Raw genomic sequence first — 20,114 nt, 5'->3', positions numbered from 1 at the left:
TGGTGTTTTTTTGTCCAACCATTTCGAGCCTATTAAACTGTAATTTGTTAAATCCCGTGACACATAAAAAGTAGGCTACACGTCTGCAAACTGGGTTAAAGCATAAAGTGTGTCTGTCTTCTCCATTTCCCCCTTTCACCCTCCTTCCTTCTTTCCTCCCTCGCTTCCTCTCCTTCCTTGCGTCATTGTTTTGAATGGAGCGGGCCCGACCGCGAGAGGGGAGGGGCGGGGCGGGTCGAGGGGGGGGGGGGCGGGGGGGAATGGAAGGTAGCGCGGGAGCGGTGTGCGGGTGGGGGCTTGTGGAGGCGTGTGCTCCGGCGGCCAATGGCGGAGCGTCTCGACCGCGGGACCGCACATGTTTACGGGCAGCATTCCGCCGGTTGAGGCTGGAGTCGAGTCCGGACTGGAGCACTCCGCAACTGGACGCGGAGCCTCCGAAAGCGCGCGTTTTCAACCGATTTCACCTCCTGTGGATACACGACAACGAGTGGCGTCGAGTGGAAGGGTTTAAACGCGACCATTTGAAGCGAAGTCGTCGACGAGAAGAAGCTTTCTCGAGCGGCCAGCCGCCATTTTGCTCCATCGTGTGCACGTAACATGGCGGATCGGCTAGCTCCGCGTTTTCTCGCCGACTTCTCTCCCAGCTAGCGGAGCAGGCATCGAAAACAAACAGGTCGAGCGGACGAAAAAAAAAAAAAAAACAAGCAGGAGGAAGATTGGCAGCCGGTTTTGGACGTGAAGGGAATTATTTGTCTTGTCTTTACCGTGGAAGTCGGCAAGACGACGACGGCGTCCATTCGAGTGTCGAGCCCGTCGACTATGTTACCCCTTCCGGACGTTTTGTCAGGGCACCCGCTCCTGCCGCCCCTTGACGTTGTTTACCAGCAGAGCGGCTTCATGCTCTAAAAAAAAAAAAAAAAAAAAAAAAAAAAAAGGACAAAAAAAACAAGAAAGGAAAGAAAAAAATACCTCCCTCTCCCCCGGTAAATTCGCTTAGGACATCCGCGTAGAAATGCACACCCGACGTCTGGTAAAGCGCTCCGTCCTCGGCAGCCGAGTGTACGCGCCGAGCCCGACCGGCGACGGCGCCCCGGTGACCGGAGTGGTCCAGGCTGTCAAGCAGGAGAGCGGCGGGGACGCGGCGGCCGCGGGGGCCCGGCGCGGCGGAAACACCAGCAACGTCTACACGGTGCTCCTACCGGACGGCAGCCTGAAGGAGTTCGCCGAGGACGAGATCGCCGCCGCCGGCTTGAACCACGCGAAGGGGCCGCTCAAGTCCAGCTTGAAGGTGCGTGGGACGGGGGGCGAGGGGTGGTCATGTGTTCGGGGTGTTTTTGTGGCCCATTTAAGAGCTTCCTTCGCGGGGTGCGTTGACTGTCAGTGGCCGGTGAGTGATTAACGACGTCGAGCAAACACAGGACAGCAAACAGGCGTCCCGTCATGACATTTTGGAGACATTCTATCATGTGGCACAAAGGGCTCGACTGCGGGGCCTGCGACGTGTTGATGTGCACTAGTGGGCGGCTGAGCGAAGGCAAACAAAACAGCATGCCATTTGGACCACTGCTGGCCTTGACTTGAACTCATTTTCCTCCTATGTACGACCAGTTATTCAGTTTTAAGCATCCCATTTAGCATAAGATGGCGACACATTCACTTGTATGCGCACCGTTGTTTTTGTCACACGGCCTGATGTAAACAATACCCAACAACAGGACATTATTTTAAGCGTGCCTTTCTCATCTTTGCACAAGTTTTCGTGGCAATTGCAATCAATTGTTCGACTTTAGTCATCCCATTCAATAGAATATTGCACACGTTTTGCAGTATATCCATAGCTTGACTGTATTTTTTACTTTTGGTCACGCGGTGGCATGAAGCGAACCACTCAACACAGGACACAATTGTCATTTCAAGTACAGTATGTCCTGATTACATTTGGACACGTTTTCAAGAGCATTGAAAGCAACTATTCGATTCCCTTAAACATAACAATGGCACACATTTTGCGTCAAGTGAAACTTTTTTCACAAATGATTCAGTTTGAAGCATTCCATTTCCCATTCGGCCATTTGTCTTTTTAAGCAGTGCCCGGTTGTGTTTTGTTGCTGTAATTTGTCACGTGGCATGATGTCAACAATACCCAATACAGGCCATTGCTATTTTAGACATGTCTTGTTTACATTTTCACTTGTTTTGCGGCACATTTTAGCATTCTTAATTGTCGCCCAAATAATAATAATAAAACAAAAGTTAAACCACTTTTGAACAGAACTTCAAGTAAATGTATTCACCCTCAGTGGACATGCAACCACTGACATGTGTTACAAATGGACAAACAGGTCATCCGTTAAAAAAAAAAAAAAATTAATAAAAAAAAGTTTTCAGTAGCTCCATAGCGGGAATGTCGCTTGTTGCTTGGCAGAATTTGAAGGGTTTCTATTGTCGTCACCCCGGTGAATGAATGCCAGGAGCACGAAATATTTGTTTACGTTCCATTTCAATTTTCTTAACCGTCGTACAAGTGTAATAAGAAGTTCAATAAAATGAAGCTTAAGTAAACTACTCACCCTTGAAGGACTGCAGCAATACTGCCCCCTAGTGGCGTTATGGGTATATATATATATATATATATATATATATATATATATATATATATATATATATATATATATATATATATATATCAATCAATCAATCACATTTTATTTATATAGCACTTTTCATACATAAAAATGCAACTCAAAGTGCTTTAAAACATTCAAAGCAAAACATAGAATTATCTTCAATCAAAAGAAAAGATAAATTATTTAAAAGTTGTTGAAAGCCAAACTAAAAAGGTGTGTCTTGAGCTTCCTCTTAAAAAAATATATATATAATTGACCTGTTCCTGAGAGCATGCTTTCAAACGTTTTTACATTCTTTCATTTAATTTATAAATTAAGAATAATACATACCAAAGCTAAACATATTGTCGCTGTCCTGTGAAAAACACATATGTCAAATTTAATTGGATTTTTTTTTTACATTTTCACATTCATGCGAAATGCAAAAACACCATTCACGTAAAAATGAGAAAAATGAAAAAAAAACAACGTGTTTTACTCAGAACAGGGACGATATACAATAAAATATCATTTGTGTGTTTATGGCGAAAGTTAATTTGTGGAGCCAGTCTTGTTTTTTATGTTGTCATAAGTGAATGAATTCATTCCATTTCCAGTTCTAGGGTTATCATGACACTCCATGTGATGCTCGCTTAGCTGAAGTCTGACCAATTTTCGATGCTGTGGCGTAATTTTGAGGCATATTTTGGCGCGAAACCTCAATTGTTCAACTTTAGCCTCATTGTGTTTACTTTTGTAACCTCGGGAAACTAAATAGCTCGTGTGTGCGTGTTTTTGCGCATGCATGTGTGTGTGTGTGTGTGTGTGTGTGTGTGTGTAGCGTCCACAAAAGTGTTTAGCAGGGCACAATGGTCACAAGTGTCCCTCCGAGGTCGAAAACAAGCCGTAAAATGAGGAAGAGGCGTGTGTGTGTCTTTTGTGTGTGTGTGTGTGTGTTGCTATTTTAAACATGGAGGTTGTTGTTTGTGAGGGTACGCTGGCCTCCCCCTTGGCGCAGCTGCACGGGCCAACAAAGCGGGCACCCTCAGGTCGGCAGCGGGCAGCATCCTCCGAGGAATCTGGACGCTTGGCACCGTGCCCGCGCTACCAAACAGGCCAGGGAGGGAGTGCGCGTGTGTGTGTGTGTGTGTGTGCGTGTGTCTGTGTGTGTGAGTTGATAGCCACTTGTTGACAGAGCGTGATTTGGCACTGTGACAAAAGAGGCGTGACGATTGGGATGGGCGGTGGTCTGGAATTCTGGAATCTGGCTCGTATTGCTTCCCACACCTCGTGAATTTATTTTTTGTAATAATACAAAAGTAGTAAGTAAGTACAATGCAATACATTGCACGTCATTATTTAGAATCTGTTGTTTTCAAACATTTTCTTTTTTTATGTAACTTTTATTATGTGTAGCACATTTCAATTGAATCCATTTTAGGTCAGCATTTGTATTTCTTTTCTGATATTGAAGTGCAGTGTTAATGTTCAAACTGTGCCTATTTTATCTCAAATTGTTGATGATCAATGAATCGCCTCATCAATTATTCTGTGCGTTTTTTTTCTACCTTTAAATTTCCCTCTGTTATTACCCGACTGCGTACTTTGGCGTGAGCGATATGATGGTCGCCACATGCTGTGTACAGGCCGTCATTTCAAATGCAGGGCCCCGCCTCCGGTTGAGGGAACATGCAAGTGACATTTAAATGTGAGGCACAATCATTTCGGACTACAAGTCTCACGTGCGCTTGAGAAGCCTTTGCTACGTCCAGCCCTGACCGTGTCTCCCCCGATTCAGAGCTCCATGAACGGAGGCCCGGACGGACACAAAGCGGATGGCCCCGAGGCGGCGGCGGCGCCGGCGGCGCCGGCGGCGGAGGACGACCACCGCGTGACCAACGGCAAACGAATGGACGCCTGTCGATCGGTGTCCCTGCTGGAGCAGAAGCGCAAGGTTGTCTCCTCCAGCATCGACGTCCCCCACGCCAGGTAGGCCCTCATTTGGCTTTGGTCAAAAAAGAAGCAAAGAAAACTGTTTCCCCACAACCTCTCGGCATAATTTGGGACACTTGTGTAGGATGTGATGTTTCATTTGCGGAAAGGGAACAAAGGCAACTTTTCCCGTCAACCTCTCGGGATAAATTGGGGCCCTCGTGCAGTTGCCGCACGCAGATTGGGAAACTGCTAAAGTAACAACAAAACTACGCAGCCGGCCACAGAGCTTGGTCAGAGATTTTGGTATCATTGAATTCAATGGCGCCACAAGGTGCTAGCCTATGTGGCTCGCCTTGTTAGCTTAGCTTGCGAGCACCGCTGATGGTAACTCAGACCTCTTGTTGTTAGCATAACAGGCTAACAACAGCATATTGCTGTTGTACGTTACCTCCGATTTCTGGGGGATTTGGATAGCTCAGGGCAGTTGTGCCCCAAGTGCAACATTTAACCGTGGCTAAAAGACCAAAATATTTCCACAAAGTCAAAAATGCTTTACGGACAGCCCTTTGAACCAGGGTTAGTTTGGGTTTAACATGGCTACAATTTCCTTCCAACCTCACGGGGCACTTGTCCAGGTGCCCCAAATGCATTGTTTAACCACCTTACCTCTGAAGAAATTCACAGCGTAAAAACAAAAGTTTTGCTGATGCCCATATAGTTTTATTGGCCGTTACTTTTGTTTTTTGGGAGAACAGAAGAAAAAAAAAAAACGTTCCAGTAAATGTCTTTGGAAAACGGTGGGCACAGGTGCTCCAAGCACAATTTGTTACTTACCATAAGTGAAAAATGTATCCCAAACCTCAAAAATGGTATAGTTGACTGAGTGTGTGTGTGTGTTTACGCGGGTGACAGCGAGTGTGATTTCCCACCGGGGGAGTTCATACGAGCAAAGTTCAGCAAAGGTTTATGGCATAGTTGTGTCACCGCCGACCGAAGTGATGCCGTGTGACATCCACTTTCATCATCGTGTGCTCCTCGCGGCCACAGACGTTTTGCGTGTTGAAACGATGATGTCATCGTACCGCCGTTCCTCAAATAAAGGCCGCGCCTCGAATAAACGCCGCGCTTCATCCCCGCTCGCTCTTCATAAAAGCACCAACTCCATCACTATTGCTCACTGGCATCCGTAGTTAACTGCAGAGGCCGTTTGCTGACCAAAACAGCAGAATCTACCAAAAGTACTTGAAAATAAAAGTCTGGCGTCTTGCCACAAGTTAACTTTGGCAGCAATTAGCATAGCACGCGGCTTCTTAACGTCACGGTGATGTTTGAATATCCGAAATAAAGCGCGGCAAATTCCCCCCGCTTGACATGTCATTATTTTCCAGAACGCCGCTTCAAAGCCTCGCCGACGTAAATCCTAAAAGATCCAAATTGTAAAGAAAGGACTGCCCGAGCGGCGGGTAGCACCCACCCCGAGTGCGGCCATTATTGCCGTAAGAGTAAAGAGCCTCAGATCTGCGCACCTGCGACCACACGCTCGCATTTATCTACGATGGAGGCCAGCGGGAAAGGGCACCGGAAACGGGGGCTGGGGGGGGGGTGGGGGTGGGGGGGGGCGGTTGTTAACGAGAGAAAAAAAGGACGGAGGGGGGGAAATGTCAGGGGATATTTTTTTTCTTTTCATTTTTCAGCACTGGCTCCCTCGAGAATCCTGACCTTGAGGTGTTTAATTGCGCTCCCCAAAAAGTTTGTCCCTGGTGATTAAGGGAGAAAATGTCCGGCCCTCCCGCTCCCTCGTCAGCCACACGCGTCTGTGCTGAAAAATGACACGGACGCAACGGACGTTTGAGAAATGTCAGGCTGAAGGAGGGCATGCGGTGAGCCTTTGAAGCTGACATCCATCATTTGCATGTGACGCAAGGAAATGATGCGAAGGAAACATTTTGCGTGAGCATCTCTGGATAACTCGGGGCACTAGCACGGGTGCCCCAAGCACATTTTGTAGCCCTAATCGCATACCATACATTCGAAAATAGATCCCAAACCTGAAATCGTTTGTAAAGGGTAACATTGACGCGGACAGGATCATGTCGTTGGCTAGCTCGTCTTGTTAGCTTACTTAAAGAGTAGCTCGGCTTTATTTTGCCGCATAAAGTCACCGTTTTGATGGCATAACAATTGAACAGCATTTTTTTCCAACTGACTTCAAATGACTTTGCCACTGCAGCTCAGGGCACCTGTGCAGCTGCCTCAAGTACATTTTTTTGAAATGCATGTATCTATAACTATATATTTTTCCTTTTAATCCGAAAATGAAGAAGCAAACGCTCCACTTGGCAAAACGCAATTGGCCCATACAAACATTGCCAAACCATTTAATCCACAGTTAACCTTGTTATTTTAGCATGCTAAGGTTGCCAGCACCACGTACACGAATACGGTTTCATTCTGTAGCATAACGTCCCGATTTTTTTTTTTAACCAGCCAACAACGGCCTACAACCGTTTTGCAACAGTTGAATCAAAACATTTGGGCAGATTTAAAATGCCTATTTGACCGCAAGCGCAATTTTTAAACCCGCGTGCTTACACGTTCTGATAAGGACGACGACGCGGATGACTGCGTAGCGGTAAAATGTCAACTCCCAAGCGCCCTTTTCACGAAGCAAGAATATATGTACAACATCGAGGAAATCTACTTCAGCCTAGCTCCATCAATAGTTCCCGCGTCGCTTTTGATTGATCTGCGTTGCCGCATCGACCCAACACCCAAACGCCCCCTTTGGAATATTTGTAGGAAAGGCGCAGCGTATGGCCACGCAGATATTGCCCATTGTGGCAGATTTCTGATTTGTTTTCGCCACACATTAATCAGCATCTTTTTTTTTTTTTCTTTTTTCAGACCTCCTTGCTCCGAGGCAAAGGGGCTCACTGCGTTTTCCCGGCACGCAGGAAGCAGCCAATTGTAACCGGAGCTGAGCGGGGTTAGCGAGCGCTTCGGCTTTTTGACGAATAGCGTTGCGGCGGCTAATTGCTAGGAAGGGAAAGTCCAAGCTCCAGTTGTTCTGCTCAAAAACAAGACGCTCGAGAGTTGTCGGGAACTAAGCGGACGAGCGCGTTGACGGAACAGCAACATGGGGAAAAGAGCGCTTTGACCTTTCACACCGAGTCTTGTGTGAAATGGGAGACACGGCGGTCGGCTGTAGCGGCTCTGGTCCCACTCGAACTTCTCCATGCCGCGCCGGTCGGTACCTTTCGCGCAGATGCCCGCGCCAAGGGAAAGGCCGCCGGCTGCAAAGAAAAGCCTTTTTCTCATAGCGATTGCTGTCTCCACGTTTAATTATCGGAGGAAATGACAAGCGGGTTTTTCCCCCCTGAAACTATTTACTCCACCGTTCGCTTTTCCGACATCCGATATCATCTGAGTGTGGCTAAAAATAACCCAAATGTGCTTTCCATTTATGCGCCGCAAGTCTGCGTGACACCGGGCGAGAGTTTTGTAACATTACCGTAACTTGCTGTCGCTAGCCTGCTTATCTTAGCATACTTGTGTCTGGATTATTTCGGAGTTGCCAAGCGAAACCATTTTTAGGGATGAAGTGTCCCTGATTTTCAAGGATTTCGACCGCACGGCTTCATCCGCAGCCCGCAACTTGAGTTTCCCGTCTGCGATCATCTCACGACGCCAGAAGAATCCCCAAATGAATTCCGCGCGGAACCGGCGGAGAAACTCACAAATGAGAGCGTTGCGATCTCATTTCAGTCGAGCGGCCCGCGCGCCGCCGCGCGGTCGCGATGCCACGTTCCCGCCTTTAGCGCTTCGCCGTAATGCCAGCGAGTAGAACGGGATCAAAATCGGACCTTTCTGCGGCAGGAGATCGTCAAGGCGTCAGACAAAAGCGCCTCTTGCGCCGCTCGATGCGCGTGGAAATGCTCCTCCGGGCTGTCTTTGTAGAGGACTTGAATATTGAATCCTTTGACATCGCCCGTCTTCGGGGACCTCCGCCAGGGACAAGCGACTCGCAGAAGGACATTTAGATGACGGCTCCAAGGAAGCGTTTTTTGATTCAAGGTTGGAAAACCACAACGGTCGTTAGCCACGCCGCCAGATCGCCGGCCTCAGATCCCTTCGTTGAGGAGGACGATTTATGGCCCCGCCGCGTCCCAAATAGTTGAGCGTGCAGCGTAAAGTCCAGGGCCAAAACGCTCGGGGTTATGTTCGGTGAAACCCAAGCCTTTAAATATTCACTCTCGGGGAAATCTGGAGAGACGGTCGTAAATCGGACTTTGTCCTAAACACATTTTCATGCTCCTTGCGATGAATGTTGCTCCGATAGTATTTTATTTCGATCGATACGTACGTACATCCGTTATGAATCGCTTGTGGTGCATTTTAGAACCACCTTGTCAAATCTGCAGCTAACGTCATAACATAAGAAATGTTGCCACTTCTCTGTTTCTGATTTCTCAATTTTTTAAAACGTTTTCACCTGTGCATATTTCTCAAATTATGATCCCAAAACATTAGTCATAAAAAAACAACTAAATGCGGTGAAGACTCTCCACGACGTCCCCTCACGACCCAGGCTAAACTTAGCCCCTCGACGCTCATTCGAAATGTAGGACTTCAACATGCTTCCTTGATCGCAAACCGTAGCGCTTGGACAAGTGTGTGGCGGCACGTCAAGCGTGGATTTGCCGACGCTTGGCTTGGGAACTTTGGGCGGGGAAAAAGGCGTGCGGATGGGTTGCGGCGTCTTGCGACAAAGACCACCTGTCATGCTGCCGGAATGGAGTCAGGAGTTGAAATCTATATGCTAAAGTCGGCTTTTGCAATTAAGTGCAGTGAATGTCGGCAAGCTTGGATTTGCCCACGCTTGGCTTGAGATCCGTCGGCCGCGCGGGACGCCGCGTCAAATCCACTTCACCGGCCCCCACGGGGGGCCAATTGGGACAATTTTCACATTTTGATGATGCCTAATGTGGCTGTTTTAGCCCCGCCCCCCAACAACAACAACCACAAAATCACAGCAGCCTCGTTCCGGCCATGTGGCAGTAAGGTGGCCTGACGACGCTGGCTCTTTTCTCGCCTGTATTATTCGCGTCCCGTCAAAAGCGGCGGCATGAATCAATCCAAGGGAAGAACATCACCGATATGCTAATTTGTCCTACTTGTGTCTGTGAGGGAGGCGCCGCGTGTAATCATTGCCCGCTCGCTATCTATAATGCATAGCGCATCGGGCCTGCGTTGGCGCGATACCGGCCCCCTCGCTCTGCTCCGTAGTCGCGGGCTTTAATGGAGCCACCGCTCCAAGTTTTGCGTCCGCCCGGACAAAAGGCTTCAATTGATTGTATCGACAGCCGCGCGTCGACGTTGGCGGCGGACGCGTTCCCGCGAGGCGCGCCCAATTGACGGCCGCTGCCGCCGTCGCGCCTTGCGGCCAAAGCAAACGCGCTAATGAGGCGCCGGGCGCAGCGGCGGCCTTCCGTCATAAATCCGCCCAGAGGACTTTGACCTGAGCGCAAAATTCATCAGCTGGTCCATACGCTCACTTTGCCTTTCTGTGCACTTTCGAGGCCTTGTAAATGTACACCACAATTGAATACGATTTTTTCAGTTCTTTGCAACTGACGGACAATGTTTTGAGGTTACGCAGTTTGCGCCCAACGAATCCCTGGAAAAGCAGCGCAAGAATGCCCGCCCGCTAAGTTACCGCGGTCATTCCTGTTTTTCGTGTTTGGGGCCTGGAAATGTTTGTGTTTTGGCCAATTTGGTTACTGTCGCCATGAGTTTGCGACCGTGTTAGTAAATTGATTGAAATGGGATTACGTTGCAGCCGTGGTCACCGAATTTTGTCACGCGCTCCCAAATACGCAGACTAACGCAGAATATTGTTCGACTTTTTATCAGTTGTCACTTGAAAACGTTTTGGATCAATAAAGGCGGGCGGATTTCGTGAAACAACATTGTCCTGTGTTCCGATGACATTTGGGAATCTGTGTTCTGTTTATGTATGTATTTATTTATCTATTTATTCATTTATTTCTTTTCTTTTCTTTTTGTTTTTTTTAGGCCAAAACAGAAGCACACCCACATTCCTATTTTGTTTTCTCTTGAGCCTCTTTGACACTGCAATGGCGGCACTTGTCTTTGTTCGGCCCCCCCACCCGCCACTTTGAATTCCAGGCCTTCCCTTTGAAGCGTCATCCGACCTGTCGGTTTTTGTGGATATCGCTCAATTATTGACGGACGTCCGCCTGCCGGCCTGTATTAATTAGAATGTACTAATTAATCGCACGGCGTCATCATTGAGGGGCAGTTTTTTAATTGGAGTCATTCATTTTATGGCAGCTTTGCAGGTGGCGTGCTGGGCAACCCCCAGTTAGCGAGCGCCGGGCTCGTGCTAAATAATGCCAGTCTGTCGTTAACCAACGTCCTGCGCTGTCTTTGTTGGCTACATTCAGTGACCGTCACCCAAACAAAGGACTTTGATTTGGATCTTAGTTGACTCACATTTTGGAGGCCCATCTGTTTACGAGGGAGCGACGAGTGAAGTTGGACAGGCCTTTTTTTTTTTTTCTTGCGTTTGTTTGTTTTTGCATTTCATTCCGACAGAGCGAGCGCTCGAGTCTCCCCTTTGCGGTTGGCGGTCGCGCTCGAGTCTTTGCGGTCTTCTGAGTCTGCAGCATCAGATTCTCGTTTTCATTTGCCGTCTGCTTCCGCAGATGCCTCCATTGTCTTTTGGCGCACAAAGGCAAGGGAACGCGCTTAACTCGGCGTCTCATTTCACCCATAAGTGAACGATCGGGCGAGCGTCGCCGCTTTGCGTGTTTTTCTAAAGCGTCATTTCATCAAGCTCGACTAATCGGATTCCCGTCCACGCCTCGTCGTTAATCACGCGGCAGACGCCGAGTTAAAAGCATGCAACAGCTGTCCTGGCCAGCGATTAATTGAAAGTTTGCCATTTGTTCGACTCCGCATCAAATGAGCATCTGCTTTGCCTCTGACCGACATAAATCTTTCCCCAAGAGCGAGAATCTCCTTTTCCGTGGCAGTCCAGTAAGGGGCCGCCTTGGCTGTCTTTGGCGTCTTCTTCCTTGCGAGCGGGCAGCTGAGCGCAACTGCTCGGGCGGGACGTCATCTGCGGGGCTAATCCGTCATCTGCCGGGCTGGCCAGCTCGCTTCGCCGCTTGGCCAGATGTAGCCGACCGAGAGCAACGTAGCAAAGAAACAAAGACCCGCCTCTCCCGATGATGACGATGACGGAGAAACTTGATTAGCGTGGCTTACCTCTCGAGTCGAGGTCGTACGGTACAAAATTTCAGCAAAAACTTTGCGAACGCATAAAGTCGCTCACGAGTGTGGACTTTGTCTAGCAAGCGTCCAAACGATTGACTTGAGCGTTTTGTGGTTTTTACGTTTTACTGTTTCACAAGGGCTGCAGCTATGGAGTGTTTTCCGAACGGAGTATTCTGCTAATTATGCCATCGATTCAAACGGATTTGTCGTGATCAAACACAATGCCGTGCATGTGAGGTGCGGGTATTATTTTGTCCAATCTCACGTCACTGTCGTATCTGTGACTTTTTGGGGGGATGGTGAGGACTCACTTTCAAGAGAAGGAAATGTGGTGAAAAAGAAAAATGGGAATTACGAGGTAACCGTGTGAACTGATTGTGGCCGGGTGTTGTGAAATTCACTGCCGCCATCTGGCGGCGGAGTCTCTAATTGAGCCGTCAAGGCCTAAAGCGCCTGGCTCAACAGCTCCCCAAAACCTGAGGTCGTCCTTGGAATGACCCTCGGAAACCAGCGCTCTAGTGGTAGAAACGCGGTGATGCGCTCCCGGCCGGCCTTAATTGGTTGAAGTGAGTGTTTTATTATTTTTTTCTTGCAACCTAAAGTGGAAAAGTGATCAAGTCAAATTTTGTAACTCTGAAAAACTCCAAAGTTGCAAGCCAAATGGTCAATCTCGACTGTAAAAACCCGCCCCAAAAAAGCGCAGATGTAGTGAAGTCGCAAACATTGTAGCTGCGCGCTTCTGGCCCCGTCAAAATCCAGGCCCCGGCGTAGCCCACGCGGAGCCTCGCTCACCTAATCGGCTGCCGCCGGGCTCGTTATTGTTTTGATTCAGGCTGCGCTCGCTCAACTTGACTCCAGTTGGATCAGGACGCGGCCTGCGCAGAGTCGTCTCGGGGCTTTGGATCAGGCTGCCGGCGGTGCGATGTCCTGCCAAAAGCCACGGCTCGCACTCGCATCCCCACTTTGCGCTCCCTTGTGCGCACGTGCCCGTGCGCGTGCGCCTTGCCTCTTGCCTCTGACAGGCCGCGGTCCCAAAATGAATGTGTTTACAATCACCGCTCCCTCTCGGCCCCGTCAAAGAGGCCTCTGTTATTTTCTTTCGAGAAACGCAACACCGCCGCTAGCGGTTAGCATCGGAGATCTGTTTTTTTCGCTCTCTCGCTCTCTCTCTCTCTCTCTCTCAACTTTATGACCAGAGCCGCACGTGATGTCATCTGGCACCAACGCAGTAGTTAAAGTTAAAGTCCACCCAAATATATTTTTTTCAAGAATATGTTCCCAGCTGGCCCACTAGTTTAAACACGGCATTGTGATTCATTTTGCGTTTGTGGAACATAAGTTAAGCAGCAAAATGCGCTCGTTTCTAGCCATCTCTAGGGGCGGCCATTTTGTCTTCTGTCGACTGAAAATGACATCACAACTGCTCGCGACGACCCGTCGCGGCTGACCTGTTTTCTGAATATGAGCCGCGATGGGTCGTCGTGAGCAGTCGCGATGTCATTTTCGGTCGACAGACGACAAAATGGCCGCCGCCAGGGATGGCTAAAAGCGAGTGGATTAACAAACGCAATATTTATCACAATGCCCTGTTTCAACTAGTGGGCTCGCATAGAACATATTCTTGAAAAAAAAAATGTTTGCGTTGACTTTTACTTTAAGTCATAATTACGGTAAATATCTGTACGAACAAGCAGAGTTCTGTTGTAACATACAAAAAAAACCAAATTTTTTTTGTTGCCCTGATTTAATCCAATATTAGCGCTTTTCAAATCTGCTCAATCAACAGGGTCTTTTTTGCTGATATTTGCCAAATGTGTGGGTTTTTTTTTTTTGAAAAACATGACAACGCAAGACAAAGATAATGACATTCAAACATGAATGCCACGTTAAACACTTACTAAAGGACAATGTAAATGTTGTGGCTGCAATTCCTGTGTTTTTCTTGTAAGTCTTAAGGGTCCCAAAAAGAACCTATTTAATCATGATGGATTATAATTTTTAAACAATTGAACCTGTTATCTGAATTTCATTCCGCCAAACATCGGAATACGCATCCGTCTCAACCGCTCCGTAGCGGTCGGGCACTTCTCATAAATTTGGATTCGTTGCCTGGATGGCAGTGCACATTTTTCCAATCGGTGTTTGGCGACAACCAAACAAAGGACAACCCCGGTTGCGCTTGTTCCCGCTCCCCCCGTTTGTGGTTTTTCCAATCGTTGTCCATCCTGGCGCTCCTCCATTGTTTCCGGCTCCCCGACGACGTCTTCCCCTCTCCGTCTCCCGTTGGCGCTCTCCTTTCTTCAATCTTCTCCATCTCTGCCCATTAAACCCCCACCCGCCCCCCCCCCTCCCCGCGCGCTCTCGCGTTCTTTGTCCTGTGCGGCGTAGCGGCGCAGCACATGTGAAGGCGCGCGATCACGGTTGATCGCGGTCTCGCTTTCTCCGCGCGTGCGTTGCATACCATAGCGTGGCGGTTAATGGTATACACGCTCATTTGCGTGCGGCAACGCGCGTTACCTGCGGCGCTTGCTTGTAATTATCGATGCAAATGTGGCAGTGACGAAGGGTCACGGCCGAGAATTGTTTTCAACATTGCCCAACATGACATCCCTTGATTTTAATCGATTTGATTTATTTGCATAGAAATAAGAGAAATACCTTCAACAATTGGGCGTCAAGAACACGAGTCGCAAACAATAAAACTCACTGAACATAACGTGCAGGAGGGCCAAGAACTATGTTGAAGTGAGCGGGAGGAGCGTCCTTTAGTCAAGCCATAGCCCTGTCTAAGAGAAGAAAAGTGCTTTGCCGCCATCATGTCACATCTCCAGGCAATTACAAACCTTTTGGGGTGGCCGTCAATTACTCGCAGTTCCCATTTTTGCTCGTGTGCAAAATCGCCACGTTGACTTGGTCCGCCCATTCCGTGACGCTGCCCAAGTGGCACGGACACGCGACAAAGACGGAAACCTCGCTGAACTCCCCGAAGTGTCGCACGGAGCAACGCTCGCTGGGAAATTGGGCTTTGGCCGTATGCCCTGATAAAGGCCGGGCGGAATAGCGTGGGCGAAGAAAGGGGGAGTAAGTCAAAGGCCTTTAGGCACATGTTGAAGTGGCGGCTGCTGGCCCCTTTGTCCTGCCAGCAGGCGACGGGAGCCGCCGTCGGCTGCATCATGAGCGCCTCCAGCACGCACGCACGCACGCACCAGCAAGTGTAATGCGGATGGGGTCCCCCTCCTCCAGGGCTGCGACGGTCCTCCTGGGAGATGAGCGACTGGACTCGCGCGTGCGCCGCCACGCTTAACGTACAGCCGAGGCGTTTCAAATTGAGAGCGGCAGTGATAAAAGGCGTGCGTGCGTGCGTTTTAGCTTCTTAATGGGCAGGTAGTGGCAGCTCGAGCGTCCCCATCACGATCAACGCCAGCGAACGGCCGCATGTTGGCCAGCCTCGGCTCAGGCATGCGCGTAAAAAGCACGTGACGCCCAAATAGGACAAAGACGAGTCAAGTTTTGGAGGTGGATGGCGGTTTTTCTTTTTCTTCTTCATCGGGGCTTCATCACGCAGAGAAATTGACGACAAACGTCGCTTCTTCAACACATCGCCAGCGGATGACATTTTTGCGCTAAAAATGGACAAAAACAACGGCGAGGCAAACTGTGTTTCAATACGCAAAGTTTGCCTTTGCATTTGACGTGCGCAAGTAATACGACTTTGTGTGCTAATTGAAAGAAAAATTGTCATTCAAGCTGTCATGTTTTCGGTATAAAGTATTTCATTTCAAACAAAAGGCAAACAAGGTGCTGGGATAATACCAAACCAAAAAATGTTGAAGTCCCAAAAAACCAACAAGGACCAAAACAAACACTAGGACTAGGACCGGAAAGCGACAAGGACGGAAAGAAAGCGGGCAACTAAATACGGACAAGTTGACGAGGGACACCCGGACAAGACTCAGAGGGTAGGAGGAAGCCGGTTGGCTAACACAAGGGAGCGGGACGACAAGCGCAGGTGGACTCAATAGCTTAACGAGAGACGGACAAAGGAACACCAGGGCAAATGTGGAACACCAGGCAAAAACTAAACTCAAAAGACAGACCATAACACAAGCGAACCAACAAAAGAGCTCGTTCAGATGCTTTTCATTTTGTTCCGAAAAACGCACATAACGGTGGCGTGAGCAAAAACGGGCACCCGCTTTCCATCCTTTTCACGTCCGGGCTCCCCAAACCTTTGAGAATACGGAACGGACGCACACGTCGGCACAAGTTGAAATTGAGCAGGGGGTGTCGCCGAGTGGCATTCCTGTGACATCATTTTCAGTCTGAAACCTCCCGTTGATGCCTTCGCTTCTCCTTTACTGCTCATTCCTTAACATCGAGGACAAAGGACGTTAGAGAGCCAGAATGGGGGGTGGGGGGTGGCTATGCTGGGGGCTGGTCTCGCTTCCTGTCATATTTACCTCTGAAGCCGAGCACGTTTAGCCTCTTCATTTAGTCGCTTCACTGAGCCTCTTCTCTTTGTTTAGCTCGCCGCCGCCGCATCGTATAGATTGAGCGCGCCTCCTCCTAAACGGAAGCCAGTTGGCGGGGGTGCGCGGCCGAACGGGAGGGGAGGGGGCGTTATTTACCAATCATTTGCGCTAAAGGTCGACGGGATTGTCATCGCCGCTGCCTTTGTTCGACAAACGGTGCCCGTGTGAAAACTCGCCAACGCTTGCTTGTTTTTCCTCATCACCCGCTGCTCCACTGGACAAAGAGGAGACCTTCTCATCGTGCGCGTGGGTGTGGGGGGGGGTGCGCGCGCGCGCGCTTGTGTGGTTGTGCCAGAGGCAAAGCACCAAGGAAGACCTCCAACACGCCACACATAGGACATCCGCGTGTCTTCATTTGCCCCATCGGAGGGAGCATGAAAGCACCCCAACGTATTGCAGAAATGTAGGGCAAACGCGGCTTCTGAAGTGGGTGGGTGGGTGGCTGTGTGTGTGCGTGCGCACGTGTGTCAATCATCTCAAGGTAAAGCGCAACGAAGAGAGCACATGATCATTTCCCCCTTATCGGGCTTGCTCGACGTGTGTGTGTGCGCGCTACAATCAAAAAGGGGCCTCTAGACCGTACTGAAGGCGCAAGTGTCACCCCGTGCAGTCGCTCGCTAGCCTTGTCACTTCCTTTAAATCCAACAACAAACACGCAAGCGTATTTTCCCCGTACACACACTTTATTGTGCTTCATTTATGCTCCACTTTAGGCATCCTTTCAGAAAAATTGGTTGCGGTGTCACATATGACAAAAAAATGAATTCTTTTCCTTTTCCGAAGACTGTTCGACACGGAATCGGATCTGTCGTAAGCGAGCCCACCAAAACAAAACAACTCAAGAAGCCATGCTGGAAAAGACAAGGAAGGAAGGAAGTCTGCCATTTAGCTTCGAAGCGACCATTTTACGGTCGTTCCGGCCATTTTGCAGGGCTCAAGATTTTTGGGGACGCCAGTTTCACTCGGGCAGCCGAAAAGTCAGGACTCGTGTCTGTGATGGGTAAACCCGCAAAAAGATCTCAAGAAGCCATGCTTGAAAAGACACAAAAAGTCAGCCATTTTGCCTTCGCGCTGATATTTTAAGATCATTTTGGATTAACCAAAAAAAACCAATTCTGAACACCTAGCCCCCCAGAGCCTGTTTCATTTAGCAGCATCAAGTTTGCCGGGCATGTCCCTCATGATTGGACCCACAAAAAAGTCTCAAGAAGCCCATGCCTGAAAAGACAAATGAAGGCTGCCGTTTTCGGAAATTAAAGATCACCTTGGGCAATTCCCATACGTAGCCGAGAGATTTTTTTTTTCCCGACGGCTACCAAATTTGAACCACGAAACAGATTTTTGCGCCGCTTGCAAATCTGTCAATAAGCTCCCACAAGGAGACGCTTGACACCCTGGTTGTCGGTGTTTGTAGCATCACTCCCAACAAGTCCACCGGGGGAGGCAGAAGAGGGACAAAAGCGAGGCAAATGTGCATGTGACACACTTTCTTTTGATTTGCTTGGCCGTAGCCGTTGGCCAGCAGTAGCGCTCGTTTGGCAAGCGCTCACGCACGCGCGCACCCACACACAAGTCGTGGCAGGGTCTTTGGCGCGCTGCCCAGCTAATGTACCCCAGCCCCTGTTGCTCTCACTGGAGCCCAGCGTGTTTGTGGCGTGGATTAGAAGCGCAAAGTGCTCTTTTCATTGCAATGCGCGTTCATTTCCACTAATATTCCATTTTGTGTCATGACCAAACGCGCGTCCGATTTGTTCACCTCGAGCAGAGTCGCGAATGGCAAACGGCGCTTACGAGTCCCGAGGAGGTTGCGGAGCGGGCCGGCCGTGGCCGCGGGCCGGCGCGTTTCTTGTTATGACGCCACCGTGACGCCGGCCGTTGATTGTTGGGTGTCTTTGAGAACAGATGTGCCCTCCGGAAAACGTCATTCACGTACAAATACAAAGGCCCTTCATACAGCCGCCTGATCCTTTGACGCACTTACCAAATGTCGGGATGCATTTGCAAATGCCGTGACCGCAATCTTCGCGTCAAGAGTCGTGAGCATTAAGTGTTCAACTTTACACAGGACAGCCGACCGTCACTATATCGCGCTTTATTTTTTGCTGTCTCACTCGATCGCCGATTTGTAGCTCACACGTATCCCAAGTTCATAGTGTGGATTTTTTTTTTTTTTTTTTTTTTTGAATCGCGCCGTGATCATTGTTTTAACACGGACTCACGCGCCAATAAGCGCAAGCCGAGAGCAAAGAGAGAAAATTAAAAGAAGATAAAGTGCAACGTGTCCGAACAGAAGAACAACGTAGTATAGTATAGTCCAAAAGTTTTGATCGTCCGGCTTGTACAAATGGCGTGAAGGATCTGCCGTGGACATATTTTGACGATGGCTTGGGAGTTGAACTTGGCACTGCCTTTCCCGGCGTGGCGGAATACCCATCCGACGCTGTCCTGACACAACTTCTGACGGCGGAAAATGGACGCCGCCATACACGTGAGGCAAACTTGAGCCGGCAGCTGCCGGCAGCGCAAAGTATATTAGAATTTTTTTTAAGAAATAGCTATATAGATACTTAAAAAAAATGTTGATCATACGTTCTGCCTGAGGAAAGTTGTACCTCAAGGCACCTTTCCCTAATAAAATGAATTGAAGCTGTTGCAGCCCCCCCTCCGAGAAACGCAAAATGTTGTTTTTAATGAGAAAAATAGTTATTGTTCTGTTATTCAGACTCTTGGAGACGCCGATCCCAATTGCTTAGCAAGATATCGGTCGCTCTTCGCAGAGGACAAAGAATACATACCTTTTAGTATTGAATAATTGTTCGCAATCTGACAAGCTGCCGTTCATTGTGAAATGAGTTGAGGTGAGTTCACTGCCCTCATACAGCACAGGAAGCAGGCGTCATGGCGGCGCGGCCGCAGTAAACGCCTCTCGCCCTTTTTCCGTACATTCCCCCTCCCCCTACAATCGCAACGCATGGCAGCTAAAGAGGAGGCCGGCCGCGTAGGCGGGAATCTTGGCGAGATGCGGGGAAGACGGTCGCGCCCGGCGAAACGCAGGAGTGAGCGGGGGCGGCGGGGAATTCCTGTAATCCAGCACAGCGTTCAGCGGCCTTCATTAGAAATGATTGATCACCGGGAGGCCCACTCGGACAACCAAAGACACCTGGCTTACTTTTTCCGCCCGTTTGCGTGCACCGGCAGCGACCGGGCCAAGTTTAGTCGGAGGCACTTTTGGGGGAAACATCAGGAGAGCGTTCCATGCTGCTTTTGCGCGGGCTAGCTAAATAGCAGGCTAACAGCGCGATACGGTTCCCAAGGCTTCCTTACCTGCGGCCGTCAGCCTGGAAGTGAGCGCTCTCTGTCCGCCAATCGATGGACAGCCACGCAGAAGTGCTCCTGCAAAAACCGCGTACCGAACCCAACTGTACTAGCTAGCAAAAGCATATTTGGTGGTCACTTGTTGCTGGGCAAAATTCCTCAACCACAGGCAAATTTGTCAGGAGCATAGACTGAGGATTTGTTTTGGATTGAGAACAGTCATCTCACAATGAATTCTCTGTCTTGACTATGTACATTTTGCAATATGAGCAACTTTTCTTTCCTCATTTTGAAGTCACCTATGAACTTGTTTGGTCACTTGTTGCTTGGCTAAATTCCTCACGTTCAATCTTTTTTTGGGGGTAGGCAATAAAGACGTATGTTCCCAACATAGCATGAAATAGAGTCACAAAAGAAGATCTGC

At 49.1% G+C, this 20,114-nt stretch overlaps 1 protein-coding gene across 2 annotated transcripts in view; it reads left to right on the top strand.

Annotated features, from left to right (window-relative positions):
• The first annotated feature begins 307 nt into the window (after positions 1 to 307).
• znf704 (zinc finger protein 704) overlaps positions 308 to 20,114 on the top strand; it is a 30,073-nt gene continuing 10,266 nt past the window's right edge. For both annotated transcript variants that reach the window (XR_015082267.1, XM_086015540.1), the window contains exons 1-2: positions 308 to 1,288; positions 4,405 to 4,595. Coding sequence is in view for 1 of the 2 variants with exons in the window: in XM_086015540.1 (XP_085871666.1) it covers positions 1,013 to 1,288; positions 4,405 to 4,595 (467 nt within the window). In the remaining variant the exon portion in view is untranslated. The remainder of the gene's footprint in view (positions 1,289 to 4,404; positions 4,596 to 20,114) is intronic.

This window comes from Filicampus tigris, chromosome 18 (genome assembly GCF_054856515.1).
Source record: "Filicampus tigris isolate MCC_2025a chromosome 18, RoL_Ftig_1.0, whole genome shotgun sequence".
Taxonomy (NCBI): domain Eukaryota; kingdom Metazoa; phylum Chordata; class Actinopteri; order Syngnathiformes; family Syngnathidae; genus Filicampus; species Filicampus tigris.
This window is presented reverse-complemented; position numbering and strand designations above follow the sequence as displayed.